The 17,530-nt window shown below is 44.3% G+C and overlaps 1 protein-coding gene across 5 annotated transcripts in view; it reads right to left on the bottom strand.

Moving 5' to 3' along the window:
- LOC147747817 (dimethylaniline monooxygenase [N-oxide-forming] 2-like) overlaps positions 1 to 17,530 on the bottom strand; it is a 232,893-nt gene that overhangs the window by 131,707 nt on the left and 83,656 nt on the right. For all 5 annotated transcript variants that reach the window (XM_086956176.1, XM_086956198.1, XM_086956206.1 and 2 more), the window contains exons 2-3: positions 5,656 to 5,793; positions 1,764 to 1,952 (exon numbers count right to left, since the gene is read on the bottom strand). In XM_086956176.1, the coding sequence (XP_086812302.1) occupies positions 1,764 to 1,952; positions 5,656 to 5,793 (327 nt within the window). The remainder of the gene's footprint in view (positions 1 to 1,763; positions 1,953 to 5,655; positions 5,794 to 17,530) is intronic.

Genomic DNA, 17,530 nt, shown 5'->3' with positions numbered 1-17,530 from the left:
TGTGATCCTGGGCTCAGAGCTAGCCATTAGACAGGACCTCGCACTCTTGGGCTTCTCGAAGCCTCTCCCAGTATCCCAGAGACGCCTGGTGGACATGGCCCTAATGATGGCCAGAAGAGTAGTGGCCATATGCTGGATAAGAGGCCCGCTTCCCACAAAGAAGAAGTGGGCAGGTGACTTACTCTACTGCTGCACGCAATCCGAACACTACAGTGAGCTGTTACCACCTAGGAGTAGGCCAAAGAATTTCTGGGGGCTATATCAGGCTTACATTCAGCAAAGTGAGATGGAGGACACAGACGGCGCAGAGGCACAGGAGGCCCCGGATTCCCCGGAGGGACGAGAGGAACTGTGAACACGGGGCTTTGGGCGGCCACAAGGGTTCCCTAGTGGTGGTTCCCGTAGCATAGCACTGACTCAGTATTAGGCCCAGAGGGTCGCCGCCGCAGTGGCGATCTGTAGGTAGCGTAGTGGATCTTGGCTGATGATGCATCATGAACACGACATTAGACACACAGCAGTTGGCACTGGGATGTGGGTGGGGGTTAGTTGGGGTAGATAGTTTAGAAAGTTTGGAAATGTCAGAGATTTTTAGGTACACAAACGACTGGGACACTGGTCAAGCGGCCTGCGGACACTGGCGGAGCATAAGCAGGCTGAGGACAGAGTGCGACCTTCGCCACGCTTTGCACCAATAAGGCACTGATTTTATCATGAAACGCTACTTCTGGCATTGTATACTGACCGCACTGTATGCCGCCGGGCCCCCGGGATGCCGGCTAAATGGCTGTGTCCGATGTACTCTTGCCGCGATGCTTAACATTCCTACTTTGTCCCACAGTATGTGACCTTCTGGGATGTATAACGTGTACCTGGCAATATTTTTGAATACATTTCTAATAAAAAAAATAAAAAAAAACTATAAGAACCAATTACTATTAGTAATGTTAAACACAGGGGTAAACACTTCTGTATAAGTTTACTATTTTTGGGGTATTCACAAACTTCAAATTTAGTTTTGCCCACAGTAATTTTACAACTGCAGAGACTCCGCACATAAAAATATGGTAGAGGCCTATCTTTTTATAAACAAAGTCTCTACAGTCTTAAATTTACTGTTAGTAAAATGTATCTTGTAGTTCGGAAATACAAAATAAATTGTTAAAAAAACGTACACAAAAATGTAAGTTTACCTTCGTGAAACAGGCCCTTTATATGTACTTGAAATACGGCCATTGTACGACTGACTGTCCGGGTAGTATTTGATGGTATTGTGTACTCTTTTGTTAAATGTTGTAATTTGATGTATGATCATACATTTTATGGATAATTATTCCTGTATGCATATTGTTTTTCCACAGGAGATGTTTGCTGGACTATGGCATACATATAAGATACCACAAGTTCTTCCTTACATCGAACCTTTTTTACATTCACATTAACTCGCACTAACACAAACATACCACTTCGAAACTTAACACTAAAGAGGCTCTCTTCAAACTAGACCCAAAAAACAACGACACAATAACTGACAATATCAAACTGTGGTTATTCCAGTTTGCACAATGGCCTTCCCAAATCTAAGCAAGGAGGTGCCCAGGTTCAAAACTGCAATAGCTACACAAATGCGAATAACATATGGAAGGTGATGAGTACTTCTTGCATTTATAGTGTCATTTTTTATGAGTTTACAATGCTACTTACAAAGTACACAACGATACATACTATAACAACCACCCTCTCATGACTTAGATTTTCCTCACCTTAAGTTTTATGTGTTTCATGAGGCCAAAGTGATCCGCATATAGCTTGAAATACTCCAAAAACTTGGAGTTGTGGAGGAAGTTGGGGAAGTGGGTGGGCATGAGGAAGTCGCTGTAGCAAGACATCTCCTTGGAGGAATTCATTACCAGCGACTGGTAGATGCTGGCTACTCCAGCCACGACTTCTTCCTGCGACCATAATGGAAACAAGTATCAGGCACTCTCAGAAATGCATATCAGCCAGTCCACAAAAAGAGATTGTTACACGTAAAATGGACTACTGAGACATCTATGTTGTGAAGGACTCTATATTCTTACAATAACCAGCATTGGCAAAACCAATAGGTCAGGCGTTGGCTGCCGTTCTTTTGACTTTGACAATGGTTGCTTTATCGTGGTTTTTGCAAAACGTTATTGTTGTGGAAGCTGCTGGGTTCTTATCAATCTAAAAAAAATGAAAACAATGGCTAAACGTAAAACTGTTTTTTGGTCTCACAAAGCACACATTACCAAAGAAGTCCCGGGCACTGAAGGTTACAACTTTGTGTGCTAATATGCTCCTTGTTAAAGGGCAGAATGCCTTCACTCATACTGAAGTTACCCAGCGACTTAAGTGGTGCATGCTGTAGTGAGCAGAATTACAACTGTGCATGAAGTGTGGATAACACAAAAACAGACCAGTGATGAAGAGGACATATTAAAAGCTCCCTGTCAGTATGGAAGTACATTATCCATGTAATTTTCATAAAATCTAAAGATATTGGCTAACATCAGGACTAAAATGATAGGGAGGCCCTAAGCTGGCCCGGTTGTGCGCATAGACATGTTTGGTAGATGTATATTGCTTGTATACATCTACCAAATACATTACTCATTCAGCACAACTAATTCAAAATTGCAATAATTTTCCTAAGAAATACCTCCACCACCTGCCGATCAGCGTCAGTGTAAAATGTGTCTAGATCTTTACCTCCATGTTAGACCTGACATCATTGACTTGAGTCTCTCCTCCATTTTTTCTGTTTGCCTCCACTGTTTTACGATGTTTTGCTGGTATATGCTTTGGGCGCTGTGCCACTGCTGATCAGTGCCACAGCGCAAGTGCTCCCTATGTTAAATTGATGTATCTATTGTATCCATGTTTGGCTTATTTGGTTTACTGTCAGTCCCTAGTCTAGTGCACCAGGAGTGCCGGGGCTTGTAAATACAAATGCCGCTCGTGGGCTTGCAGCACGTGTTGTGCCACCCACAGGAGCGGCCTCGTAAAAGAATGTCTACGGGTCGGTCATTGCGAGACCCACGTGCAGCCTAGTGCTGTCACGCAGGCTGCGCAAGTATACCTACTTGCCAGCCCCTCAAACCTTCCCTTGACTTCATGTTAGTCACCCCTATGGTAGGCCCACGGGCAGGGTGCATTGTAAGTATAAGGTAGGACACGCCTGACCAAGTTGGCATGTCCTAATAGTGAATTACAGCCATCGTCGTTCTTCACTATTGCGAGGTAGCCTGCTCTCCATTAGTTAGAATGGGCCGCCGGGATTATTAATGCTATGATCCTAGTTGGCTCGGGGAGCATGGTGCAATGTCGAGTTTGGTATCCCTGAACTCGGGGTTTAATTACGCATCCGTTGGTGTGGATGGTTTTTGGACTCTGGGTTTGAAAATAGCACTTTTAGAAAGTGTCTATTTTCTTGTCTAACCATATCTGGTTTCTGCTGGTCTTGCGTGTGTGTGACAGGAGCTGGGTGGCTCCACAGGTCTGGATGAGTCAGTGTGGGATGAGTGGGACATTTGCGTTGAGAGTAGGGGGAGAGTAGTTGTTGATAGCCTGCCCTGCCTGGTACAATGCTGGCTCCACCTCCTGCCAAGCGGCTGATGGCTCTGTGCCTGCCATGGACGATCCTAGCCCCACCTCCTGCCAGGAGGCCGATAGCTCTGCTCCTGCCAGTGTCAATGCTGGCTCCACCTCCTGCTGGGCGTCTGAGGACCCAGCCCTGCTCAGTGAATAGACCAGGTGCTTCTGCCTGGCTCCACCCACAACAGACCCAGGATGTTGGGAAAGCCCCCGGCATGGACAAAGGGATCAAAGCCGAAAAGGGGTATAAGAGAAGGACCCCTGAACTAAGAAATCAGATCACTTCTGACAAGGAACCCTGTAACCAAGGACAAGAGGCCTGCTGATCTGAGGACTTGCCTACCCCTTCTGCCAGTGTGCTGTTTGCTGGGGGGAATCCTGCAGTGCTTCTTTATTTTTGCCAAGGAACCAGGAGAGAGGAAGTGTGTGTATACTCTCACGCTTGCAAAGAAAATCTCCAAGGACTGGAAGAGTGCCAGTCTCCTGCTGAAGTCACAGGGCTAAAGGACTTAATCTGCTTAAAAGTGCTATTTGCTGGAACCGTGAATCCAGCACCTCTGAAAGAACCAGCAATCTCGACGCCGACGGACGTCGCCGAATCCAGCTCGACGTAGTGGGTAACGGCCCCAGTGTCCCGCTTCCTCGACGACCGGCCGCCGGGCCCGACCGACGCCAGCAGCATCGCCAGTGAGTGGGAGTACGGCTCCAGCTCCAAGGGACCTCGTGTCTGCACCGCTGCTGATCGCATCGCCCTCGTGCCCTCTCGACGCCGTGAGCGCTGCTCACTCTGTGCAACCGCATCATCGACGACGACGCCTGCTGAGGCCTGATCGACACCGAAGACGCGACGCCGGATTGCTCGACGCCGCTGATCATCGTGTGCTTCATTTTCCAAAGGTACTGTGTTGTTGGGGGTCCGCGTGACTCCGGGCTCGACGTAGCGCTCCTCGCGGTCGACGCCGAACCTTTTGGGATTAACTTTGCCTCGACGTCGTGTAGCTCCCGTGTGAGTTACCCTGTTGCTAAGAACTGAATTGCCAAGAAGAAGATTTGTTTTTGATACTAAAGACTTTTGTGCTAAAGAAGAAACTACCTTTGAACTATCCTTTTTCCCTTCCCCGAGTATTTATTAAGATTGTGTACATTTTTGTCGTTATTTGGTCTTGTGCTAAGCCTTATATAAAAATACTTATTTTTATAATACTACTGTGTCGTGTCCATTTGTAGTGTATTCACTTTATTACTGTATGTGGTCATAAATGCTTAACACACAGCCTCTGAGATAAGCCTGTCTGCTCTGCCAAGCTACCAAGGGGGTGAGCAGGGGTTATCAAAGGGTGTGATCCCCTTGCCCTGACTAGAAAAGGTGTGTCTCTATTTGTCAGAAGTGTATACCTCTGCCAACTAGAGATAGCCGGTTCTAACACTCCACTTCACAATCCTGCTTCTTGAGGCCAACGTCAGCATGCACATCAACCAACGGTATTTACCCCCATCAATGTGCATGAGTACTTTTCTCACTAGGCATTCTTCTGGTCTGGTTAGAAGAGGTATAATCCTTTACGGTCAAGGAAGTCCTTGAACCTTCACATTTTCGGACTTTTACCTGTGCCAGCAGTTCAGCCTTGTATCATATGCCCGATATGGAAAAGGTGTCTACCTGGAATACTATACTAGTAGCCAAAATAAAATAAACATTTGAAGCCTACGTATCTGTCCTAGACAGTTGCAAGGGATTGATATTGAACGTTCAATGTCTATCAACTTAATATACATCTGCCCTGCATTTCATTGTTGTCCCAACCCTTATATTGCCCTCTCCTGGGGAAGGCACAAATGAATGCCGTCTCCAGTTACAAATCAACTGTGGGCGTGTCTTCATTTTTCTATTGACTGCAGGCATTAGTCACTATCTGTGGTGCTGACATTAGAATAGAGGGAAAAGAACTTCAGAAGACTGGCTATTAAAAAAGGCAGGATCAACATTCCATGCACTATGATATAGTTAACATTGTTATATAAGAATGAAGCACTTACCTTGTACCTCCAGAGACCTCCAATGCCATCGCTCAATTCGAAGCAGGTTGGCTCCAGCCCCTCTTCCAGGCATTGCTTGGTGGCTGCTAATCCGGCACAACCAGCTCCAACTACTGCAACGCTCTTCACCATGGTCTCCTACAGAAGGTTACAAAAAACACAGGGGAATATAAGGAAGAACCTCGTTAAAATTATTGCTGTTTTAGCGGCAGGAAACTGCTGCTAAAACGGCGATAATGGGCTTGCTAATATGCGTTATAAAATTCCAATAGAAACCCAGGTTAGATGTCCTGCACATCTAACCTGGGCTTCTATTGGAATTCTATAACGCATATTAGCAAGACCATTATCGCCGTTTTAGCAGCAGTTTCCTGCCGCTAAAACGGCGATCATTTTAACGAGGTTCTTGCTAATATGCCCCTCAGTTTGGGTGCTTGAGGGAGAGGGGTTGTCTATATCTTAATATTTGGGTGTAATCATTAAATAACCCCCACCACTGGTATTACGGACCTTTGTTCATTGACAAGGAGAAATTAAAAGGACCAAACATCTACATCAATCCAATAACATATTGAGAGAGAGAGAAAGAGAGAGAGAGAACTCTGTTTATTTAGACCATAGTCTTTAAACTCCACAGATCTTATAAATATATAAACTATACAATACCAGACAACAACAAGGAGAAACTCATTAGCGTTTAAAATCCCACAGTTACTTTGCGGATAGCTTTGCTTAATACATCTGTAATAAAACCGTATCTACCATCGCCTCTAGCAGCCTGTGCATTTCCAATTTTCTAGACTCAGTTACAAAAGTTTAAAACCTCATAAAAACATAATTAAACAATGATAACATAGACCCTAAAGTTAAAAGGGTACTTTACCCACGTCTTCCTCCTCAGCAGCATAGATTAAAACCATTTGGTCTATAGTTATCTTTGGTCTTAAGCATTTGTCTTCTGACTAGGTGGGTTTAAAGATAAATGAATTCCTATTCTTGCTTAAGTTTTTCCCTTGTAAAACAATTTCCACCTCTCATATAATTTCCTAGTGCAATTGCGATATCCAGGTTTTTCATTTCTATCAGTAGCGCAATGGCTTGAGCTTGTGACCTTATTCCATATTTTACAAATAGTGGCAGTAAAAACAGTTTTCTAACCTCTAAAACCATAAGGCAATCTAACAATATGTGCAATATTTCAGACTTTGTCCCAAGCCCGCATTTGCATGTTCCGTCGGGATATAGCATTTCTGCCTCTAGTTTCCCCTCCATTAGCCATGGGTTAGTTCCAATTCGTATCTTCAAGATTTCGCATCTAAACCTGTGGTTTGGCAGGGTTTCTAGATACGGGTACCAAGCTACATTCTCCCACTATTTTCTCGTGCATTGGACCGATTTTTTCTTTCTCAAGTATTCTAGGTCCAGGGTCCTTGATTGCTCCATGCCTTGGGCCCTAAGTAAACTCTTGGTAAAAGCTACATCTAAGGGATTCTGTTTTGCTCTCACCTTTAGGCTCCCAGTTATCGCCTTTATTTTCCTTCTCGCTTCCTTTGCCAATTTTAGGCTGCTATGCCGGATTTCCTCACTGCACCAATGTGAGACCTTCTGCGCCCCCCCTTGGGTTTGTCGTTTCCAAAATCTTGCCAGGGCCATTTGGGCCTGACTATTCCATGCTATTGTTCCAGTCTCTAATCTAATTGCCTGTATCATGGCTGAACTTGGTAGGGACAATAGCATTTTTAGGGCCTTACCTTCCTCCCGATCCCACCCTCCTTTGACACTTAAGTGGAGAACTTCTACCCCATACAGTACTTGGCGCGGGATAATAGCTTCATAAGTTTTTAACATTGGTTTATGTGACATGACCCCATAGTCTTTATTACATTTTTTCAGTCTACTGATGGAAGATTACGGTTTAGCTTTTTGGGCTTCCAAGTGTGTAACCTATTTTAGTGAGCTTTTAAACCATAAGCCTAGGTATTTATAATCATTTACGATTTCCAATTTTGTTTGACCTAGATACCAGCTAAAACTTTTGGTCCTTTTATCAAAACATAAAATCTTCGTTTTGTCCATATTTACCACTAAAAGTTTAGCCTCACAGTAGACTCTAAAAGCATTTAATTTTCTCTGTAGCCCTAGCTCCGTTTGATCAATAATCACTAGGTCGTCCGCATATAGCAGGCTTGCTACTTTCCTAACGCTCATTCTGGGGCTTGTGCTTCTTTCTACTTCCAGTGCTGCTGGTAGGTCTGCTAGACAAATTGAAAAGAGGAGGGGGGGCAGGACGCAGCCCTGTCTTAGCCCGTTTCCTATGGCTATTTTCTTTGTCAGTGCCCCTTGAGTGTCCTTAATTACTTGGGCCCAGTTTCCTCTTTGTAATTCTTTTAGAATGGCCAGTAGGCCTACTGGGATATCATATTTAATCAAGCACTCACATAAGCTTGTACGGTCCACCAAATCAAAGGCCGACCGGAAGTCGACGAAACAACAGTACATTTTTCCCTTTTGTTCTATCGACTTCCGGGCAAGTGCCCAGAGAGCATAGCAATGGTCTACAGTAGAATGCCCTTCTTTGAATCCCCCCTGTTCTACTGGGACAATTGAATTCTGTTCTACTCAATTTTTTAGTTTGCCTAACACTATTTTTGCAAATATCTTCTCCCCGATATCTAACAAATGAATTAATCTGTAGTTTTTTGGGGTATGAATATCCCATAACATATTGAGTCACTAATGGATTTTACTAGAGTCCATAAATAGATTTTTGAATGAGGTAAAGGGTTTTATTCTCAGTTCTTTTGGTATTTAATCATTCAATCAGTAAATTAGCATCCTGAGAATCAGCATTAAAATGAATATAATCCAATAACTGATATTTCAATGTAAGACAAAACAATATATTAGTCAAAATAACTACAAATTGTACTAATACAGCAAGTGTATTCCATAAAGGAGGTTCCCTAATCTAAATAATTTGGAAAAATATAGAGAAGGGTGTCAGTTCAGATACTCAATGGAGAGTATTGATGAGAGAATCAATGCATATGCATAAAGCCTGAAAATCAATGAAAACAGGTAAAGCAACCTCTCAAATAGAGAGGTATCAGAAACTCAAAGATAAGTCCCCTGTCAGAGTCGAGGAAGTGATCCGGCCACTTCTGTAGGAACACGCACTACTATTAATGAACAATATTCTAGGTTGCAACATTATTTTCTTTTGTCTCCTGTCTTTTCCAATAGGGTTTCTGTAAACTCATGGGAATAGGCACACCCCCCATCTTCTCAAACACGTACAATAGACTTTAGACATTAGACCTTGGAAATGTACATTGTTCGCATTCTGTTGTCCTGACTGTTCTTCTCATGACTCATTTTTCATGTTGTCTCCTTTCCTCCCAGTGAGAACCTCACTATCAGTTGTCTAACACAAAACAAGTGTCTATTCACTAGCTAACAGACGGCTTCTGAAAAATTACATATGCAGCAAAGAGAAGAAAACATTTCGTGCAAACAACTAATTAAAGGAGAAAACAGGCCTTTGAATGTTAATGCATTATTTCAGTTAGCATGGCATTGACGGTGAGGCTAACTTAAATCAGCAATTATCTATTTCAATTATATGCCTATAACATTTAAGTATGATTACCTACTACAAAGTATCATGTTTAGTATACGTGCTATTTAAATGTAGGCTTTTGCACCTTTTAATAAAGGGGATTTTGTTTGGAAATGAAATTTGCTCTTGCACAGTGCATCAAAAAATACTCAGGATGCATTCAGCATGAGGCTTTAATTCCTCGCATGAGAAACCACCAGAGACACAGAGATAAAAGTCAGATTCATGCAGCAACAGGAAAGCATCCACAAGCATTTGCAATGCAATAGGTCTCGCAGCATTAAAGTTTGAGTTATTGGCATTGTGTATGACAATGCGTTGCATAAATTTATTAGTAAACTTTGAATTGGTGCGCAGTTTGAGTGTGTGCAAGAGTATGCTGTTGCTCACAGCTGTTATTATTCACACAGCTCTAATGATGCACCTCACCACAGGGCTGATGCAGTTATTATTCACAAAGCCCAGGCGGGCCATCACAGCAACATTGGATATCTCAGGAATTGTATTTTACAGACTGACATCATAGCACAGTTATTCGAAGAGGAAACGAGCAGCGCACAGCTGGCGAACGCATCCCCTCAGCCGGAGCGAGCCTTCAAAACACAGATGTCTCGACTCGAGAGAGAGAGAGAGAGAGAGAGGAAGTCGGGGTTCAAGGGAGCGCTCGGTCCCGTGGACTCTGGTCTGACCTGGGCTGGGCACCAGCAGCACGTGGGCACTGTGCAACAGGGGGGCACAGTAGTACAACCAGCAGTGCTTAGTTTGTAAATGAAAGAGTGCCCGTGCCCGAAGCTCCTGCTGAGAAGTCCACGTCGAGATGACGTAAAATTCAAACAATTCACGGGGATTAAGGCAACTGGGACTGCACCAATCTAATTATTGGAATAATGTAAGCCAGACTATGGTGCACAGGACCGGAGGTTCAATACCCCTAAACCCCCTAGGATGAGAAACCCTTCAACAACAAACCCACTAATTTTGTCTAGCACCCATCATTATATCACAATCATCATTTCATTTTCATTTGAATTCAGAAAAACACAATTCAAAGGGCATAGCATAAATCAATTATTGTCATGATATATAACACCAACCCAGCATGCACCAAGCTCCGAGGGGGCCACGAGATGGGAGAAGCCCCGAGTTGCTCGCGTCTTGGGCGCTTTGCCCTGCCTTAGTGGGCTCTGGTGTATGGGGATTTCTCCTGTTGCAGCCCTGCGCAGGCGGGCTCGGCTGGGGGGATTTACCTTGCTTGCCCGGCTTGGGTTCTGGGCTGCTGCCTTTGCCTCAGGGGGTCCCAGTCCTGGATGTTTCCGCATGCTCTCCCTTCCCTCTGGCTGACGGCGTGCGGCTTGTGTGTTCCTCTTTTTGGGATTCGCTCTGACTTTCTTGTACATGGTGTGGTGTGCATTATGGTTCTGGGTGCGTTGGTTTTGTCGCCTTACGGCTCGTAGCCTCCACTGTTCTGGTTTTGGTGGACTTGCTCATGCATGCACCCCTCGTGGTTATCCTGCAGCGTCACTGTCTCCGGTTGCTGTGCTATGGGTCTGGCTTCTGTTGGTGCGCCGTACTCTGGGTGTGGGTTGGTCTATTCCTAGAGGGGCTTCAGGCAACAGGTTTTGTCTGTATTTGCCTGCTGCTTTCTGGGAGGTTTGAGTTTGATTTTTTACCACTCTGGGTGCGTTGGTTTCCCCCTTTGTGCCTGGTGTTGTCGGGCCTGCTTCTGTGCGGGGAGTCTCTGTGACCTATTGGATCCACGGAGGAGGACGCTACGGCGTGCGCACTCCTAAAAACGAAACCTCTGGTAGGGGCGGGACTTCCGTTTTGTGAAGCCCGCGCCCACGGAGTGCCTGGAGGAGCAGTGGTGACGCGGGGCTCCCATGCCCGCGGTCGGAGGCTGCACAAGTCCGGAGTGCCGGTGAGCGGGGAAGGGGGGGATGCCTGTATGTGTGCGTGTGTGTGTGTCTGTGTGCGCGGCGGCGGAGGGGTGGGGGGCGGAGGGGGGGATGTCTCTCCGTGCGTGTATGTGTGTGCGCATGCGTGCAGGGGGAGGTGTGCCTGTATATGTTTGCGCTTCCCAGGAGACAGCCACGGCGAGCGCGTTCCCGCGCGCGTGGCCAGCGCCGATTGCCTTTAGCGAGATGCGCGCGGCCAGATGCTGTCTCCTGGGAAGCAGAGTCAGTAACAATATAGATCTCGGCGAGTACAGCGCTTACGCGCTGTATCGCTACGAGACCTAAAAAAGGCCCACTCGAGGTCCAGCTCTCTGACCTTTCGTAACAAGAAGTGATGTTCACATTCATGTTCATTTCTCAGTTGATAAAATAATGAAAATACATAACAATTAAAATGACAGACGCTTTTTAGTAGCTGTCTTTGGAAAAAGAAAATAAAAAATAAAACTATACTTAATCATGAGCTAGTTAAAGGGATACAGCAATAAAACACAGGAAATTAACATTCTGCACTTCTCACAATTTTGAACACGCTGCATGAGCCATGAATTTCACAAACCAAGATGCAAGCAGAGGGCACTTCCCATTCAAACAAGATGAATTTGCTCCTTTGCAGATCCTTATGCCTAATATCAACAAGCACTGGCAGAGCCAAATGGGTCTGGCATTGGCTGCTGACCTTTCGGCTTTGCTTATACAAATTTTCTTTGTGAACAATTTTGTATGATGGCATGCAGTATACGAAAACAAACATTTTCTAAAAGCCAATTTTTAGAAATATATATTTTAAGTAAACTAACACATTTCACCAGTAGTGCCTGCCGCTGCAGATGTGCACATGGTGCAAGAGCAGAATGTTGTCACTCATAATTAGGTAAGTCAGTGGCTGAAGTAGACTGACCCTGTGCTCCTTATTGTAAACTGTGTTGGGAATTAGCAAAACTTAAATTATACTAGGCCTGACCAATGTATCAATAGGGCTATTTGACAGTTACCATAAGTATGTCTAGTGTATATTTTCATGAAAAACAAAAGTTCTTGGTAACACCAGGCGTAAAAACATTGGTCAAAACAATTTTCTCTGCCCAACTACGAAAACTGCTCCAACTAAGCCTTGTTTCAATGAGACAGTTGAAAAGACAAATTCACAACACAACTCAACAATCCCTTTCAACACATTCTATAAGTTGCCTGCTATGACAATTGTTCCCTTTCAAACTGCTGGCATTAGAGCAACTAACCGAATTGGGAGTCGTTTTATTTAAAGAACATGTTTTAATGTAAGCTTTCTGCTTCTTTTTTGTTCACTATGGTTATTAAACTCACAGCAACACAGTGGTCTGCTGCTGGTAGTAGTGTTGGATACTGGCTTTCTCACATGGTCTAAATTTGTGTTTGAAGTCGAAGGACCCCCAGCTGACTGTACCATATGCCCCATACCTCCCGTACTTTCCTTTGTCCCCAGAAGAGTAACTTTACATTTTATATTTTTTTGTTTCAGTTTGAGGGGTACCTAATTGCAGGGACTTCAAAAACTGCAATTCGTATGCTCCCCAGGGCCATATCTGGTGATCTCGCAGGGAACATCTTTGGTAATCAGTGTGACAGGGAGGACCCTAAAATGACCTCCCAACTCCACAATCTGGAGAAAATATTTGCCCTTGAAGCCTAGGTTCTGGCTTGTGATATACATCATATAGCTGGTGGGTGAATTAGCTACAGGCTGCTATGATGTCAATTGGCCAAGTGTAGTTTAAGTCCAGTAATCTGTGGTAAAAGGGACCCATTCAATGTTGTTCTTTTTTGGCAGTGTGTTTGATAATTATTTATTGCAATCACTTTAATGATAGTGAACATAAGAGCTAAAAGTGACATGCAATCTCACTTTTGCTATTTGTAGGTGCCTCCACCAACTTCACCAGACCAATCTGGGAAAAAGACTGTGATCATGACTCCAGTGATTGTTTATTAATTTTCAGTACTTTGCTTCTATGCGCACTGACTTTTTAGATAACTGATTTGGTAAGGCATGTACATGTTCTCTGCATACTCGATACTTATGCCATCTGATGACCTTGCATGGACGTTTGAACATCTTGTTTTATTATGAATGAAACAAGACATGTTCAGTTACTTTAAGGCTCAATTACTCATCTTGCTTTCAGTGATCATACTATTTTGACACGAGCTTCGAATTTGGACATTTATTATAGCACGAGTGACACAGGCAAAGGAAGCTTGAACAGAAACCATTTTACCCTTCAGAGTTAACAGCCCCATTAATCTGCTGTTTTTTAATCACTCCGGCCCTAATTAAGACTGTTTCTGAGGAGAAGGTGTTATTTATTAATATCACTAAATCAAAGGAGAGAGGGAGGACTAGGTAAGCTAGTCTGAATCCCCGCTTTTATATATCAAAAATCAAGAAAGACTAGCTAGGTTTATACAGGTAAGACTCAATGGAGTACGTATGTCAAGGAAAACCAGTAGGTTTTATTAGAAAGCCCTCACCCACCAACCTAGTTGGTGGCATGCTTCATCATCGGGCCCACCACAGTGGCACCTAACGTGCCCCGGGTGTGCTTCGACGCCAGATTACTGCGGAGCTGGTATAATTACTGAGTGTGCAATGTGGTGAGTATGAAGGTGAAGATTAAAAAGCCATACAAAAATCCCAGCACCCGAGGGTAAAAACTATTTTAATGAAACTGGGTATCTGTTGGCACGTTAAAAAGGCAAACGGACACGGTGGAGTATGGATTATGACCTCCAGTGTCCTGTGTGGTCTACATGTTTCAGCCTGGCCTTTCTTAATTTGAAACAGGCTTTCCTCAGGACCAAGTGAGTATGTGTGGGGTTATAAAAATAATTTACAGTGAGTGTTTTTGGATTTTATGTGTAGCACGCACTAAGGTGCTATATGGGTGAGAAGGGGATTCCCTCTCGCTTTGACAGTATTTAGCTGTTCAAAGCCTCCTTGGGTCGCCTGGCAGAGAAAAAGACCGAAACTGTCGATCTGGTTCCTCCTTGGACCTGTAATCCTTCTGCGGCGCCCGGTTATTTATTAATAAACATAACCTATTTGGACTTTTTGGGGAATAGCATGCAGATTTAGGGCCTCATTTACAAACCTTTGAAGCATGACAGCACAGCCAGTGGCGGCTCCTCGCTATGGCAGAGGAGCATCGCCCCACTGCTTTTAAGCCTTGCAAAGCAGAAAAATAAGACGTTAATAACTTTGAGTTATTATCATTTTATGCTGTTTCGCGCCACTTTGCAGGCGTGTGGGTGGGGGGGGGGTTGCTCTGCTTTCGGAGCAAGGCAGGGCAGGAGTGGTTTGCCAACTCCTGAGTGCGCAATGACTGTTTGGTTGCACCTCTCGGGCTACCCAATCCAGTCATGCGCACTTTCCCTGTTCTCCAAGCAGGCTGCATTACAGCCTGCATGGAGAATAATGCCCAAGCCCCCCATTCCTTTTTTAAGCGTTGAACCAGCACACTCAAAACCAATCACAACGCTGCATTGCAGTGTTGTGATGGGTCAGGGGAGCCCGGGTGCTGCTCTGCTCCTCGAGTTCCACGGGAAGAGCAGGAGCAGTGACACGGGACCCGGCAGCAAGGTAAGTTTATTTTTTAATTGAATGTTTTTTATACTTAAATTGCATCAATGAACGACCACCCTGTCACGCAAACCTCCCCTACATGATCCCTCCTGCACGATCCCCCCAAGCCCGCCATGCCACCCAAGAGCCATGCCGGCCGCTACTGAGCGCAGCAGGCATTTCTGTTGCCGGTGCTATGTCAAAAGAAAAGTCAGGAATAGGCCGTATGTACTAGATAACCTGTCCTGCCTGTCCTTTTCCCCTGCACCGGTGCACAAACAACAGCCTTGCGCCTACACTGACGCCCTTGCATCATGTTGCAAGGGCACCTTCCTGCACAAAAACAATCATTTTCCTCTTTCTATGCAGCACGCCACTCCTACACCTCCCCTGGGGAAGCGTAGTAATCTGACGCATTCCCAGGTTTACTATTACTCTTAAATCTGTTAATGCTTTAGATTCCATATGTGTTTCGTGGGAACATCAGCAGCAACACCCATGTAACACCCCTTTCATGCAGTGAAAGGGGAATATATTTACAAGGCCATGAAAAGACCACATAAAAGGGGAGCAACCTTTTCAACGCAGTCATTACATCGTACTACCTTTACATAGCAGTCATTACAATCGCAACATCCTTTACATCGCATGTCATTACTACGCAGCTATTACATTGCATGTCACTACAACCGTGTCATTACAATGCATGTCACTACAACACAGTCATTACATCGCATACCATTACAACGCATACCATTACAACGCATAGTACCCTTACAATATCCAACACTTTCCCTACTGTTGCACTCACTGGAGGTAGAATAGTATTTTTTACCCCTACACTATCCAACACTTACCCTACTGTTGCCCTCACTGGAGTTAGAATAGTAATTATTACCCCTATACTATCCAACACTTACCTTAAATGCAATGTAATGGTATGCATTGAAATGGTATGCGTTGTAAAGGTGTAATGCGATGTAACGGAATGCGTTGTAATGGTAGTTTCTGAGAATGCGATGTAATGGCATGCTATGTAAAAGAATGCATTGTAAAGGATGTTGCGATGTAAAATCTGTGTTGTAAAGGCATGCATTGTAAATGTATGCGTTGTAACGTCATACATTCACATGAAAGTGGCTTTAAGTGCCCTTGTAAATATGCTGCAGCACATAGCACCACTGGAGCATCAAAAAAGCGATACTCCGGCAGCGCAAAAGTGCCGCTAGGGCCTCGTAATGATGCACTTGGTTCTTAAAGCATGGAAGTACACATTCTACGGTAATTACCACACTGCTTTCCCCTGTTAAATTCTAGCAGGATCCGCCTACTTCATTTTAAAGAAGGGTGAGATAGATAATGAACCCAGCAATTACCGGGGTTGGAAGGTACAACACAACTTAGAATACCGACACGGGTTTTCACAGGAGTCTAAAAACATCAACCCACTCAAACTCAGGGTTTACGGCCTGATTACAAAATGGACAGATAATTCCAGTAAATCCAATAACTACTGTTACATACAGGAATTATAAATTTGGCAGCTAAATTCTCCAGTTATCCTGGGACACATTTTGCCGGGCCAAACCTGCCAAAATGTATGGGAGGAAAAATGTTTGATAATTACCAGGACAGTTGGATTTAGATCTGGTAAGCACAACTCGTGAATGAATGGCATTTATCACGCGATAAATTTCGGATTCAGGGGAGTTGAATTTTATGGGGTGTGAATAACTTTGGCCCAAAAACCGGGTCCCTCATAGTGAAGTCCGAAGCTACCGGAGCGATATCAGAAAATGTCTGCTGATGATTTACTACACAACTTAAAGCTGCTGAAAGAAAAGCCATTTATGAATAGATGTGATAGGTGCAAAGCTGAGCATTCTTTGCACAAATGCACACCAAAGGGGCTGCTGCATAAACAGAGAACAACCAAGGAGCATTGAGCCTCAGCATTTCTACACAGTAAATCTGGAAGACCAAGTGACTTGGCGAAAGTGGCTGTGCATTTGACTGTTGACTATTTGATCGGTCTAAAGTAATACTGATAATACTAGCTAGTAAGGCAGTGTATGATATTTTGGCTAAAAACTCTCTGAATTCAATCTGATCAGCAAAATACACGCAAATATATATTTTAATTGTGAATAAATAAAGTTTTCACAAAGAAGTTGAACTAACAAGTGTTAATTATGGAGATACCGTGGTAAAATAATAACTACTTGAACTACACAGGACAGTTCCTATAGCCACTAGTATGTGTAGTATAATGTTCGGCTTTATGACACGTGTGTGTTATTTATAAGGGCACCCATCCCTCACTCACGCAAGGTGTCATGCTTCATCTTTGTTTTGGGAAAAAGGCATCCAAAGAGTGTGCCATATGTGGGGTAGTTGCAGCTAATGTAACTTGTGAGTGGGGAACCCTGGACCAGTAGACCGCATCACTTTGCTACTGCAAGACCCAGGTCTAGGTTTTAACATCTGGGTGTACTGTCCAATTCTGCACTGACTAGATATCTTCTAAAAGACAGGCATGCTTCTCCACCGGTGGTGTAGCCAGACCTAATGCCACCCGTGGCGGACCCTAAGTTTGCTGCCCAGTGCAGGTAAGAGCAGCGGGTGGCGTCCAATGGACGACTTGTTTCATAGGGGGGTGGGTCTGACGGCAGACGGACAACTTGTTCTCGGGGTGGGGGA

The sequence above is a fragment of the Lissotriton vulgaris genome, chromosome 1_1, assembly GCF_964263255.1.
Source record: "Lissotriton vulgaris chromosome 1_1, aLisVul1.2, whole genome shotgun sequence".
In the NCBI taxonomy this organism is placed as follows: Eukaryota; Metazoa; Chordata; class Amphibia; order Caudata; family Salamandridae; genus Lissotriton; species Lissotriton vulgaris.
This window is presented reverse-complemented; position numbering and strand designations above follow the sequence as displayed.